The sequence below is a fragment of the Myotis davidii genome, unplaced genomic scaffold (genome assembly GCF_000327345.1).
Source record: "Myotis davidii unplaced genomic scaffold, ASM32734v1 scaffold499, whole genome shotgun sequence".
In the NCBI taxonomy this organism is placed as follows: Eukaryota; Metazoa; Chordata; class Mammalia; order Chiroptera; family Vespertilionidae; genus Myotis; species Myotis davidii.
The window spans coordinates 1082638-1096122 of record NW_006290677.1 but is presented as its reverse complement, the minus strand read 5'-3'; the positions used below and the strand labels follow the sequence as shown (position 1 = coordinate 1096122).

Sequence of the window (13485 nt, the reverse complement as noted above, 5' to 3'; positions counted from 1 at the left end):
GTCAAATGGAAGTTCCATTTTCAGGTTTTTGAGGAAACTCCATACTGTTCTCCACAGTGGCTGCACCAGTCTGCATTCCCCACCAGCAGTGCACGAGGGTTCCTTTTTCTACACATATTCGCCAGCACTTGTCATTTGTTGATTTGTTGTTGATAGCCATTCTGACAGTTGTGAGATAGTATCTCATTGTCATTTTGATTTTGCATCTCTAGGATGATTAGTGATTTTGAGCATGTTTTCATATGTCTCTTGGCCTTCCTTATGTCCTCTTTCAAAAATTATCTATTTAGGTCCATTGCCCATTTTTTGATAGGGTTGTTTACATTTCTTTTGTTAAGTTGTATGAGTTCCCCGTAAATGTTGAAGATTAAACCCTTATGGGTGATAACATTGGCAAATATGTTCTCCTATGTAGTGGGTTTTCTTGTTGTTTTATTGATGGTTTCTTTTGCTGTACAGAAGTTTTTTATTTTGATGTAGTCCCATTTATTTATTTTCTCTTTAGTTTCCATTGCCCGAGGAGCTGTAACAGTGAAAATATTGCTTTGGCATATGTCTGAGATTTTGCTGCCTGTGGATTCCTCTAAGATTTTTATGGTTTCCCATCTTATGTTTAAGTCCTTTATCCATTTTGAGTTTATTTTTGTGTATGGTGTAAGTTGGTGGTCTAGTTTTAATTTTTTTTGCATGTATCTGTCCAATTTTCCCAACACAGTTTATTGAAGGGACTGTCTTGATTCCATTGTATGTTCTTGCCTCCTCTTTTGTCAAATATTAATTGAGCATAGTGGTTTGGGTCCATTTCTGGGTTCTCTATTCTATCTCATTGGTCTATATGTCTGTTCTTGTGCCAGTACCAGGCAGTTTTGAGAACAGTGGCTTTGTAATACAGCTTGACATCTGGTATTGAGATCCCTCCTACTTTGTTCTTTTTTTCTCAGGATTGCTGAAGCTAATAAGGGTCTTTTTTTATTCCAGATTAATTTTTGGAGAGTTCATTCTAGGTCTGTGAAATATGCCATTGGTATTTTAATGGGGAGTGCATTGAATCTATAGATTGCTTTGAGTAATATGGACATTTTAATGATGTTGAATCTACAAATCCATGAACACAGTATGTTCTTCCATCAGTTTATGTCTTCCTCTATCTCTTTTTTCAGTGTCCTGTAGTTTTCTGAGTACAGGTCTTTTACCTCCTTAGTTAAGTTTATTCCTAGTATCTTAATTTTTTTTGGTTCACTGGTAAATGGGATTGTTTTTTTAGTATCTCTTTTTGTAAGTTCATTATTGGTGTATAAAAATGCAATAGATTTCTGGGTGTTAATCTTATATCCTGCTACATTGCTGAATTCATTTATTAAGTCTAATAATTTTTTGATGGAGTCTTTAGGGTTTTCTATGTACAGTATCATGTCATCTGTGAATAATGACAGTTTTACATCTTCTTTTCCAATACCTTTTATTTCTTCTTCTTGTCTAATTGCTATGGCTAGCACTTCCAGTAATATGTCAAACAGGAGTGGTGAAAGTTGGCATCCCTGTCTCTTTCCTGTTCTTAGGCGAATCGGTTTTAGTTTTTGCTCATTGAGTATGATGTTGGCTGTAGGTTTGTCATATAAGGCTTATCCAATAAGTTTTTAAACAGCAACAAGTATAATCTTAAACTAAATCAGACCCTGTTACTTTCCTGTTTGAAATCTTCATGACCCTAAACGTTATGTTATGATATGTCCCACTGGCCCTAGTATCTGACCCCTGCTACCTTCTCTAACATCCTCTCTCCCTTACTTTCCTTATCACTCTATAGCTATTCTGTCTCATTTTAGTTCTTTGACCAAGTCAAGCACTTTCTTCTTTTTAGGGTTTGGCACATCTTGTTCCTCTACCTGGAACTCTCTTGTCTGCCACACTGCCTTAGTTCCTATCCCCTTTTCATCTCTACTCTAGGTCTTTCCTGACTTTCAATGAATATTTTTGGCCATTTTTTCTTCTCCATTTTTTCTCTTTCTATCTTCCAAGGAAACTTCAGTGTTGGCCACAAAGCATTGTGACTCAATCATCATGTTTGATGACCTTTATTACCCTCACATGACTATCAGCGAGTACTTCTCCTCAATCTTGAACCCTGAAACTCCAAAGTGTCCACAGCCTGCTGCCCCCTCTTCTATGCCCTATTCCCCACAAACCTATACTTGGACCTTCTATGATTCTCAGTCTTTCTATCCACATTTATTCCAGCCTATGAGCATCCTCCCTTGCTTCTCTTCCTTTGCTATTTTTCTGATTTTTATTCCTCATTCCATTGAGTCAGTCACACACATTTGATTTTCACACCTCAGCCCTTAGCAACCAAACCTTCCTTTTTCACTGCTCAAGATTACTAAGCACTGTTGGAGAAAATCCCATAATCATTCTGATGACATCCCACCTTATTGCTGCTCAACAAACCCTTACTGATCCCAATGTGTCTCTCTTGCCACACAGCTGCAATTACAGCCCCTTTGCTGCTTTACTTAAGGCTCCAGATTTATTCTAGACTTTTCCCTCTGAAGTCCTTACAGCTAAATATATAAAGCAAAGACATGTTTTCAGTCACTAACTCCTTTTGCTTCCTTCTCCTCTACCTTTAATGACCTGACCCTGTAACTTCTTTCACCTAAAATAACACTTTATCTATAGGAATTTGGTCATTCTTATCTCAGATAGAATAGTATCCCTCTGCCTACCCAAAGATGACATATGTTCTCAAAAAACAAACTATTATTTGTTCCTTTGTTAGACAGGTTTTACAAGAATAATGTGTATGTATGTGTTTATAGTAAGGTATATTTATAAGAAAAAAATAAAAATGGATTTTCTCAAAATGACAAAAGTTTTTAAAAATCTATACTTTTCATATCCATTGAGAACCAGTAATAAGCTATTGGTAGACACGTATTCCAGAATTTTTCTATGCATGTATATATTACAAAGTGAGATCACAATTTAAATCCTATATTGTATTTTATTTTCTTTACTGAAAGATGTATTGCAAAGATCTTTCCCTTTCAAAATATTATTGTATTCCTTGATGTGGCTATAGCTACCACATGTATTTAACCAGTACCTATGGCACGACTCAAAGAATTTGTACTCTAAGTACTTTTCTCACTCCTCACTCCTCCTTCCCATGTATTCTCCATCTCTTCTGTAGCCTCAATTTTCTTTTCCAAGCACTTCTTCACTTTAGCTCACAGACATGCTCGAGGCCCCTTCCACCATCCTCTAAAATTGCTTCTACTCTGCCTCCTTCTCATCAGACGTTACAACATATCTTTCCTAAGAACAAAATTATTTCACAGAAATAGTAATCTACCTTTACTGTATCACCCTTTACTGCTTCTAGTTATTTGGCCTGCTGTAATCAGGCATTCTCTTCCTACTTGTTTGTTGAAAATGCTTCCTCTCCACACTCACCCATCCCATTAAACCCCTTTTCTACAAATTACCAGTCTGATGATCTACCAAATCTACAGTGATCAGTTCTCAAATGCAGATTTCCTGATGGCTTCTCTACTTAGCAGCTTCCAGATAAATAAAATTTAATATAGAAAATTTGGGACATTATAAATACAACTCCTAAAGGATGTAAGTGAAAACAGGCATCTCTTCTTTCTAGACTGAGAACTTTTTGTACTTGTCAGTTGTGCTTGTTCTGATTTTTTATATTGGAAGCATAATACTGTGACAACACCGAACACAAATATTTGCACACATCTCTGATTTCTTTAGGATAAACTTCTAGAAATAAATTACTACATTAAACAGTATTTTAAATTAGTAGCTTAACTTATAAATAGCAAAGAAATTCCTTATCAATACAACATTCTATAAATGCATATAATTATAATATCATTGTTTTTTTTCTCTTATTTTATATCCCCATTTGGGGGAGGGGTTGTAATTTTCATTTGGAGAGCACGCTTTTAATGAAAGAGGAGCTTTTCCGAGGATATTGTATTAATATTGGCAATCATCAGTTAAGCGACAAAGTGTCTTTCCTTTTTGCTGATTCTTTTTCTGAGAGGGGTGAAGTGTGGTGCATGGAAGAGGAAGTACATTTGGCTAGGCAATGGACTTGTGCTCCTGGGCAAGAATCAGCAAATGTGGAGGGCTGGGCACGAGGAGGAAGAATGCTCCATGCCAGCCTCATGCATCAGTCATGGAATCTGCCCAACTGCAAGGGAACAGCAGCCCACCCAGAACTCTGAATGGGGGCTGCCCTCACCGGCATGCCACATCGCAGTTTCCATTGACTGGGTCATGTATTAACACTTGGTTAATTAGTCACAATATGCAGGATCTAAGGATGGGAGCCAGGGGCATGCCCGTTCCCATGGAGAGATTGCTGCTCAGAGGAGAGAGGTTCAGGGGTCTGCCCTGCAGCTGGCTGGCTCCGGGATGATTGTCAGGGGACTGGAGTGATTCAGCCACAGAACAGCAGGCAGTAATTTCACTGCCGCTTTTTATCTGTTCCCCTCTCCATTGAATGCCGCTGTCTGCTAGCAAAGGCCTGAATGGGAAGGCGGAAGAGAACAAATGGGGTAGATGGGAAAGCACTTTAAATAATTTCCTTCGTTGAATTCAGATGAACCTCTTCTAAAGAATCTTGGTGACTGGCCAGGCCCAGCTGACAGACTGGTTTTAATTGAAACACAAAAGCTTTTGGGAACCTTGGGACCAGAAATACAGGTACACCCCACCTCTACCTCTCTCTTTTCATTGTGGACTCATTGATCCATTTATTCTTTTTCTTTAGAGTGGATTTGAGGGCAAGGCAATGTATATTAGCAAATGCCAGAGCCACCATCTTCTCCGTTAACTCTCAAAACAGTGGTTAAATATTGCCGCATTTACACCAAAGCCATTATTTCAAAGATTTATCTATTCAAAGAATAAGTTTTTAAAATACAACAATGGCCCAACAGGTGTTGCTCAGTCATTGAGCATCAACCTATGAACCAGGAGATTATGGTTTAATTCCTGGTCAGGGCACATGCTTGGGATTCAGGCTTGATCCCCAGTGGGGGGGCATGCAGGAGGCAGCCAATCAATGATTCTCTCTCATCCTTGATGTTTCTATCTCCCTCTCTCCCTCCCCCTTCCTCTCTGAAATAAAAATATATATACTTAAAAAAAAAACACAACTTTTCTCAAACCTGAGGATCCACAAAGTCTCAATAAAATTTTTGATTTTGTGTTTTCATTTTTATGATCATCTAAACAATTTTAAGCATATTTTGGATTAGTATAACCACCTGACAACCAAATGTTGCCATAGGATTTCATTATTTGTATCTTAATTTGTTTTTCAGACTTTAGTGATATGAAATTAATAACAGAATTTATCTTAATATATGTGCCAAACAATGCACCAAGAAACGAATATGAACACAGTCCCTGCTTTCTGCAAGCTCAGTTTGATGGAAAGGTAGAATCATAAACATATAACTTCAAAATAACACAGTGGATTACATAAATAGCATAGAAATCCACAAAAACTCAAAAGAGGAATGACTTACCCAGAAAAGAGAAGTTGGGGTAATCATTTAATATTTTCTAGAACAGATGCCTTCTGAGCCCTATCTTAGAAAATGAGAAGAAATGGACCAGTCAAGGGGAAGTTGGGAAGTTTCGAGTAGAGGAAACGGCATGAGTAAAGGCCCAGAGAGAAATTATAGTATGGATTATGCAAGAAAGAGCCAGTAGTTCAGTGTTCCTATGGGTGAATGTGTCAAACTAGGAATAAGGAAAAGAGATTAAGAGCTAGATTTTGATTATCTTTGTCAAATGACAGTTTTGAGTGCTCTCTTCCAAAATATTGATATTGTTAGAAGAAAGCATTTGAGTATCTCCCAATCTCTGCTTGCCTCCTTTTCCTACCCCCATAAATCAAGAAATTATTAGCCCTGAGGTGCCAACTCCAGTAAGACCAATGTACTCCAGTCAGTGAGTGTTCTTGAAGCTAGACCCAAATTGGATCGAAGGTACTTACCTTTCTCTCCAAAATCCCTAGGTCTTAGATAAACTGCCTTATAAATCACCTAAATGCTGTCTTGGTGGCTACACACATGACAATGTGGTTGATCACCAGATGCCAGATTATCTGCCTTTTCTGCTCTGTATTGAATTTCATGAAGGTAAAAGTCATCCTGTCTTAATCTCCGTCTTTAGCTTCAGGACAGTCACATAGGAGAAATCATCGAGTGTCAGTGGGTATGTAAAACCCAAAATGGATTTATATACATGCTGCTCTGTAGAGTCTCATGATAAAGACTCATCCAGTCTGACTCTCCTTCCTTTCTTTGTTCCAGCCTTACTGTCTGTTCCTTGGGCCTGGCCTCCCCTTTCTCATCTCAGGGTTTTACATATGTTCCTCCATTTGCCTGGAACATTCTCTCCTTCTCCCCAGCTCTCACACTGACCCTCTTAAAAGTAACTAACTGCTATTCACCTTCAGGAAAAGGCTCTATGCTTGGTTCTCCTGTTACCCAGTCCTGTGCTCTGTACTTCCCTTTCATGTGCCGCATTAATTGACATCTTCACTGCTGTAGCGCCAGTGCCTAGTCTAGAGCCAAGCATAGAACTGGTGTTTAATAAAGATTAAACTCATGATTACATGACTGCTACCAATAATACCTCTGTTCAGTGAACATAGGAATTTTTCAAAGAACAAACAAAATTTGATAGATGTTAGAAGTATAAAGATATGGGATTTTTGTTACTGTGGTTGCATTATTAATTTTAACCTCTCAATGTAAATGCACAATTCTGAACACAACCCTCTGGAATTTAGAGTTTTATTAATTCAATCCATAAAAATTCCTAAACATTACCTTGCTGTCTGCTGTGGTATACTGTCAATTTATAGCTGACCTTATCTTAACATTGAACTTTTTTGACTAATTGCATGCCCTAATTAACTTTTGTGTATTAACTACTTAGTTCTTAGCCCTTATCTCTTTTTACCCAAGAGCAGAACTTAATCAAGTGATCATAAATTTAGTAAGTTCTCTTTGTCATAAGAGTATATAGAGAGATTAAATATCCAGTGACAGGGGACTATTTAAATAAATGGTGGTAATGACCTTGATGAAATATTATTTAGTCATTTAAAATGAGTAATTATAAAAATAATAATAAAATGGGTAATTATAAAGACTACCTAGCAGTATGGAAACAATTTAGAATATAATGCAAATTAGGGGGAAAATCTGAATGCAAAATGGAAATGCAAAATAGCAGTGGAGATAGATATTAAGAAATATGTCAATAAGAAATATATTAAGTAAGAAGATTTGTGAATTTCAGGGAGACTTTAATTGTCTTACATACTAACTTCAAAAGGTTATATGTACACTAGAGATGAAAGCTTTATTAGAATATAAACTGTTCAAATTTACCTGCTGCAGAATTTTTTATAACTACTGCAAATAAAAACCTGCTTATTACCGAAAGGTATCTTACATTTATTATGACTATAGAAGGGACTCTGACTTCAGAAGCCCAAGTTTCTTGATAAATGGGAACATAGTTATTTGATGGATAAACATGGTCAGAACAACAATACTGACAATAATAAAATGTAAATACCACAATTTCACTATGCTACCAAATCAAATATTTTCATATAACTCATTTTCTTCCATTCTTTGTTCTTTGTAATTTATAATTAGTACAATTGACTATAATAATCTTTACTTTCCATATTCCTCAATTTGTAAGCTTTGTTTTCTACTTAAAATGATCATTTTAATTGCTCTATAAAGGAAGCATTTCTTAAAAGCAAAAATATATGGCGCTTGAATGCTTGCGGTGCAAGGACAAACTTGAGTATTTTTCCTGACCTTCCTTTGTTTGCTGACAGTGCACTTTATAGCTTTGCACACAAGACTGTTATCACCTGATTTCCATTTAAGTGGTAAGAAGATAACATTGAGTGCAAGGGGAGCTAGGTTTAGGTGACAGCTACATCATTTAATATCTACTTATTGTTTCTACAGGGGAATTCTGGCCTGGGATTCAGTATTGCTGGAGGGACAGATAATCCCCATATTGGAGATGACCCTGGCATATTTATTACGAAGATTATACCAGGAGGTGCTGCAGCAGAGGATGGCAGACTCAGGTAAAGAACTGAAATGTTAGAATTATTTGGAAAGTAAATCTGCCATATCAGTGAGATACATTTGTCCCTTTGGAGAATAGTAATTCTATAAAACTTCTGTACTTCAGAGAGAAAGCTGTTAAAGTAAGCTTTCTGTAACGACTTTGCAGAACTCTTATTATTTGTTGAATTTCAAGTAGGATTTAATTTGTTGATGGCTACCATATTCAACAGTGGTCCAGGCACTGTGACAAGGGGATGCAGATATGTCTTTTGTTCCATGGGGCCTTCAGTGTGGTTAGACAGAAGAATCCTATGAGCTGATAAGAAAATAATAAAATGTATAGAAAAATAATATATTTAAGTAATATTAGCAACCAATGCAGTGTTTATAGGCACTGTGTACACTTATAGATTCAGAAGCTATTTATAAGGTCTTTGGTAGGAGTTTGGACAACATCTATAAAACTGTTCCAAAGGAAGATTCCCTTCTGTGTCTTAAAAAATAATTAAGCCTGGCCAATGTGGCTCAGTGGTTGAGTGTCAACCTAGGAACCAGGAGGTCACAGTTAATTCCTGGTCAGCGCACATGCCCGTGTTGCTGGCGCCATTTCCAGGAGGAGGTATGCAGAAGGCAGTCAATAAATGATTCTCTCTCTCATCATTGATTTCTATCTCTCTCCCTCGCTGAGATCAATAAAAATATATATTTTAAAAAAGAATACTATTGTTGACTAAGGCCCAAATTAAAGATTTCACTATCCCCACAAATGTGGATGAGAACAGAGGGAGAAAGAGCAAGTTATCCCAATAAAGAGTGAAACAAAGTAACAAAGTTGGCTTGGATGATGCCCACAAGGTGAGATTAAGTAGTTGGACGGAGTGGAGCCAGATACTGCTCAGATGAGAGTAGTAGCTGCTTGAGTCAGGGCCCCTCTCTTTGAGGAACTGAAGATTATTTGGGGAATTAAGAGTTACCCGTATGGGGTAATTAGTAAATAAAATAAAATTCTATCTGAGGGCAAAACACTAGCAAAACGAGATTGTGGATCAGAACAATTAGGAGACATTTCCTTGGGAAGAAAACAATGTCCTCATGTTATTTTAGCGCCTCTCCCAGATTGTAAATCTTCTCAGACCAGTCAGTTATATATAAAAGTCGATCAATAAACTCTTGCTGAAAGAATGAGTTTTTGAATGAATGAATGAGTGAAAGTGATGAGAAGAGGAAGGAGGAGGATGAATTAATGAGGGGGGAGGGTAGCACAAGCAAAGTCCTTTAGATAAGTATGGCTTTAGCTTGCATGGAGCCACTATGAGGTCAATGACCCAAGCAGCAGCAATGTAAGCTTTGTTGGCCTTCCTCAGTCTGTTTCTCCATTTAGCATAAGGAAGCTAGCTCACTGTTTTCCTTATAAAGCAGCAAAGGACACCTTTGTACTCTACTCAGTTTTTCTGATGAAGTGATTACTTTTGACAGCTGCATCTTTGCAGCTTGTAGAAGAGAATCACAATTTTTTTTCAGGTACACCTGCATCTCCTCTCAACAAGAAAAGAAATGAGTGACTCTCAGGAAACACATGCTTTTTGACAATAGGATTTTCAAGCTGATTTGAGGAAATTAATATCTGAGTGAGCAAATATCCATGCTACAGAGTGAACAGTGTGAAATAGATGCTGTGTCATTCTGTGAGCCATGATGGGAATTGGATTTGCTAATACTGGATGCTGGATGAGCTCCATTACAAAGGTTTAGGAATAGAGCTGTTAGAGGATCATTCCAAAATCGATGGGCCACAATTATGAATTTGTACTCTATGTTATGTGCTTTTCCTATAGTTAAGAATGGAAAGTGGAATCTCTGAGAGTGCCACCATTCTTTGCCTGCAAGCATGGGTGGCCGTAGTATGTCTACAGAGATAAAAGGAAGTTCTGCTGTTCTGGAAGCAGCATTCTATAGTTGTAAAGAGAAGGCACAGGATGATAGCCTATAATTATTCAGCTTTTCCACATGTGGCATTGTACTAAGATAGATGATAGATAGATAGATAGATAGATAGATAGATAGATAGATAGATAGATAGATTAGATACATAGATTAGATAGATAGATAGATAGATAGATAGATAGATAGATTAGATACATAGATGATAGATAGATAGATAGATAGATAGATAGATAGATAGATAGATAGAAAATATAGATAAACACAGACACACAAGCATCTACTGACAGCAGTATATACTACTAATATGGCTATTATAATATGGACTCAGGAAATTTTGGCTTAAAGACTTTTAGAAGATCATTCAGCTAGCTTTGAATACATACAAAAACTAGTCCCGGATGTCACTTGCGTAATCTCTGATCTCTCATTTAATAGTAGAATCCCCTCTATCATGTAGTCTCTGCCTAAAAACTCTCAAAGGCAAAGTTTTCACAATTTGAGGGAAAACTCTAACCATTATAAAATTTGTTATTTTTCTACTGAGCCACATTTTTCTTCCTTGTGACCTCTATCAATTGGTCTTTGTATTGGCTCAATAAATTTTAGCAGTATTGCCCCCTTCTTCTTATGTCCATCTCTATCTCTCAGTAGACTTTTTTCTGCTCTTGCCTCAGTGTCTTTCTCTTTTCTTCTATGGTGTTCTATTCCCTTTCATCTCATCGTTTAACTTTCTTTCAGGTTCCTTTCATCCTCTATGTCTTTCCCTCAGCTTCCTGTTCCTATCTGTTTACATCTCTTTTTCTCTTGGTCATAATATGGGATTAAAGCCCATTTAAAAATTGATATGATACTAAAAATGTTTCTATATTTTTATTCTTAATTTTCTACAATCAACTGAATCTGCAGTGCTTCCCTCATTTAAAAAAAATAAATACACAAAACTTACGGTTTTGTTTTGGTTTTTTACTTGACTAGTTCTTTGGTCTTTCCTGTGGGCCACAGACTTTTAAAACTTTTAAATTATAAATTCCATTTATAATTTACATTTCCATTATAAATTACATTTTTGACAATTAAATAATATTAAAAATTACAGATAAGCTAAAGCTCAGAAAAGTGAGACGATGAGTTGGTTCAATGCAGAGTAGTAATCTGAACTCTACGTTAGTCAAAATATAATAGTCAGATCAATTATAATAACAGCCAAGACCAATGTAGTGCTTCAATGTGCCAAGTACTTTTCTGACATTAACTCATTTAAAATCTATAACTCAATTAGACTTATACTTTTTTATTCCCATTTTTTAGATAAGATCATTGAAGAACTGAAAAATTAAGTAACTTGCACAGGATTGTACTGCTTATAAATGTTGGAGCTAGAATTTAAACCCAGTCAGTCTGGCTTTAATGATTTTGTCTTTAAGTTCTATGTTGTACTGCAGACTCAGATGAGGTGAGAGGTGACTTTCTCCCTAATTAGGTGAGGCCCCAAACTGAACTCAGGTCTGTCTCAGTGATTACTCCAGAAAAGTGATGTGGGAGAAAGAGCATACTCTTTAGAGTCAGAGGATCTGGGTTTCGAGTTCTATTTTCTAGCTATGTGACCTTGGACTTCTTTTTAAGCTCTCTTTCCTCCAGTTTCCTCATTGGCAAATTGGAAATAGGAGTATATTTCTCAGGAAGCGGAGGTAAGAATTAAATGAAATCATAAGTATGAAGGAGTTGTCTAAAATTCATAGCCCGTCAACACAACTCAGTGTGCAGAATACTGAACTTGAGCCTCAAGTCTGTGACAGCCAAGAAGATACCTTTATGATAGACAGAATTCTAAGATCGTCCTCAGTGACCCGCAGCCTTTTCTAACCCCTTCCCTTTAAGTGGGGGCAGAACCTTTGAGTATAATGGGATATCACTTCTGTGGTAATATTACTTTATTTGGCAAAAGAGATTTCCCACAGATGTCATTGAGGTCTCTAACCAGTTGACTTTGAGTTAATCAAAAGGGAGATTATCCTGTGTTGGCCCGAGCTAACCCAGTGAGCACTTTAGAGGCAAACAGATGGTCCTACCGGCCTGGATAAAGCAAACTCCCATGTTGTGAGAAGACCTATGGAAAGAGCCACATGGGGAGTACCTGAGAGTAACCTGTAGGAGCTGAGAGCAAGCCACAGCTGGCATGATGGGAGTTGGCAGTCATATAGCTGAAGTCTTCCAATAGCCACATGAGCTCAGGGGAGGACCCCAAGCTCCCAAAAGAAATACAGTGCAGGTGATGCCTTGATTGTAGCCTTGTAGGACCCAGAGTAGAGGACTTTACTAAGCTGTCCTCAGACTCCTGACCCACTGAAACGCTGAGCTAATAAATATATGTTGTTTTAGACATTAAATTTGTGGTAATTTGTCACACAGAAATAAAAAACTAATATGGACACCATGAAATTCTGGACCCTGAAGTTTACTTATGGCTGGACTGCAGACTGGTTTGCCCATTGAAGCTGCTGCCAGTACTACCACACTCTAAACCTCAGAAACACTGGTCAGGCCTTATGACTAGTCTCGGGCCCTTCACACACCTGGAAGCAAAAACAGTCAGAAAAAAGCAGGGAGGGGACCAAGGTCAGAAATAGGGAAGAAAGCAGTCCCCTAAGAGGAGGGACAACAGAGGCAGAGACTAGCTGAGATGTGTTTTTACATGTGGTGGCTAAAGATGAGAAACTGAGCTGTAATGAGGGAGAGAGCCAGAGCCTGCGGGGAAATGGGTGATGCAAGCTAAGAGATAAGGATGAATGTCTCTAAAGTGGTCTTTTTTCCATGCAACCTTTTGTTTTTTTTTAAATATCACTCCTTGTGCATGGGTATTTATGGATATAACAATTGTCTTTTTAGCATATGTATAAAATGCAGAAAAGTTGACTTATACTTCACAAAACTCAACACATTGATTTTAACACTAAATAGAGTCAATGACTGTTAACATTTTGTACATTTATCTCTGCTATTTGTTTTTGCTATTATGCTTTTTATTTAGTTGAGCTTGTGCTCTAATATTTAACATTTCTTTAATTTCCTATAAACTTCTTTCATAGATCTTGCCCTATATCATTAAAAACTTTTATATAAATATTTTAATTGCTGTTTAATAATATATTTACTATTCACATTGTTGGGAATTTACGGTATTTTTTTTCTTAACATTTTTAATAACTGGCAATATTTTGGAAGACACTGTTTCTCTTCATTTCTTTAGGATATACTTCTAGTAGTAAAATTTCTGAACCAAAAATATGAGCCTTTTAAAGAATTTTGACACATATTGCTAAATTTCTTTCCAAAAAAACTGTACCAAATTCTACATCCACCAACAATTTTAAATCAGGCCTCTTTTATTATA

The 13485-nt window shown here is 36.9% G+C and overlaps 1 protein-coding gene across 1 annotated transcript in view; it reads left to right on the top strand.

Annotated features, from left to right (window-relative positions):
* DLG2 (discs large homolog 2) overlaps positions 1 to 13485 on the top strand; it is a 1585094-nt gene that overhangs the window by 1017310 nt on the left and 554299 nt on the right. The window contains exon 6 of the mRNA XM_006763751.2: positions 8043 to 8167. Within this exon, the coding sequence (XP_006763814.1) occupies positions 8043 to 8167 (125 nt within the window). The remainder of the gene's footprint in view (positions 1 to 8042; positions 8168 to 13485) is intronic.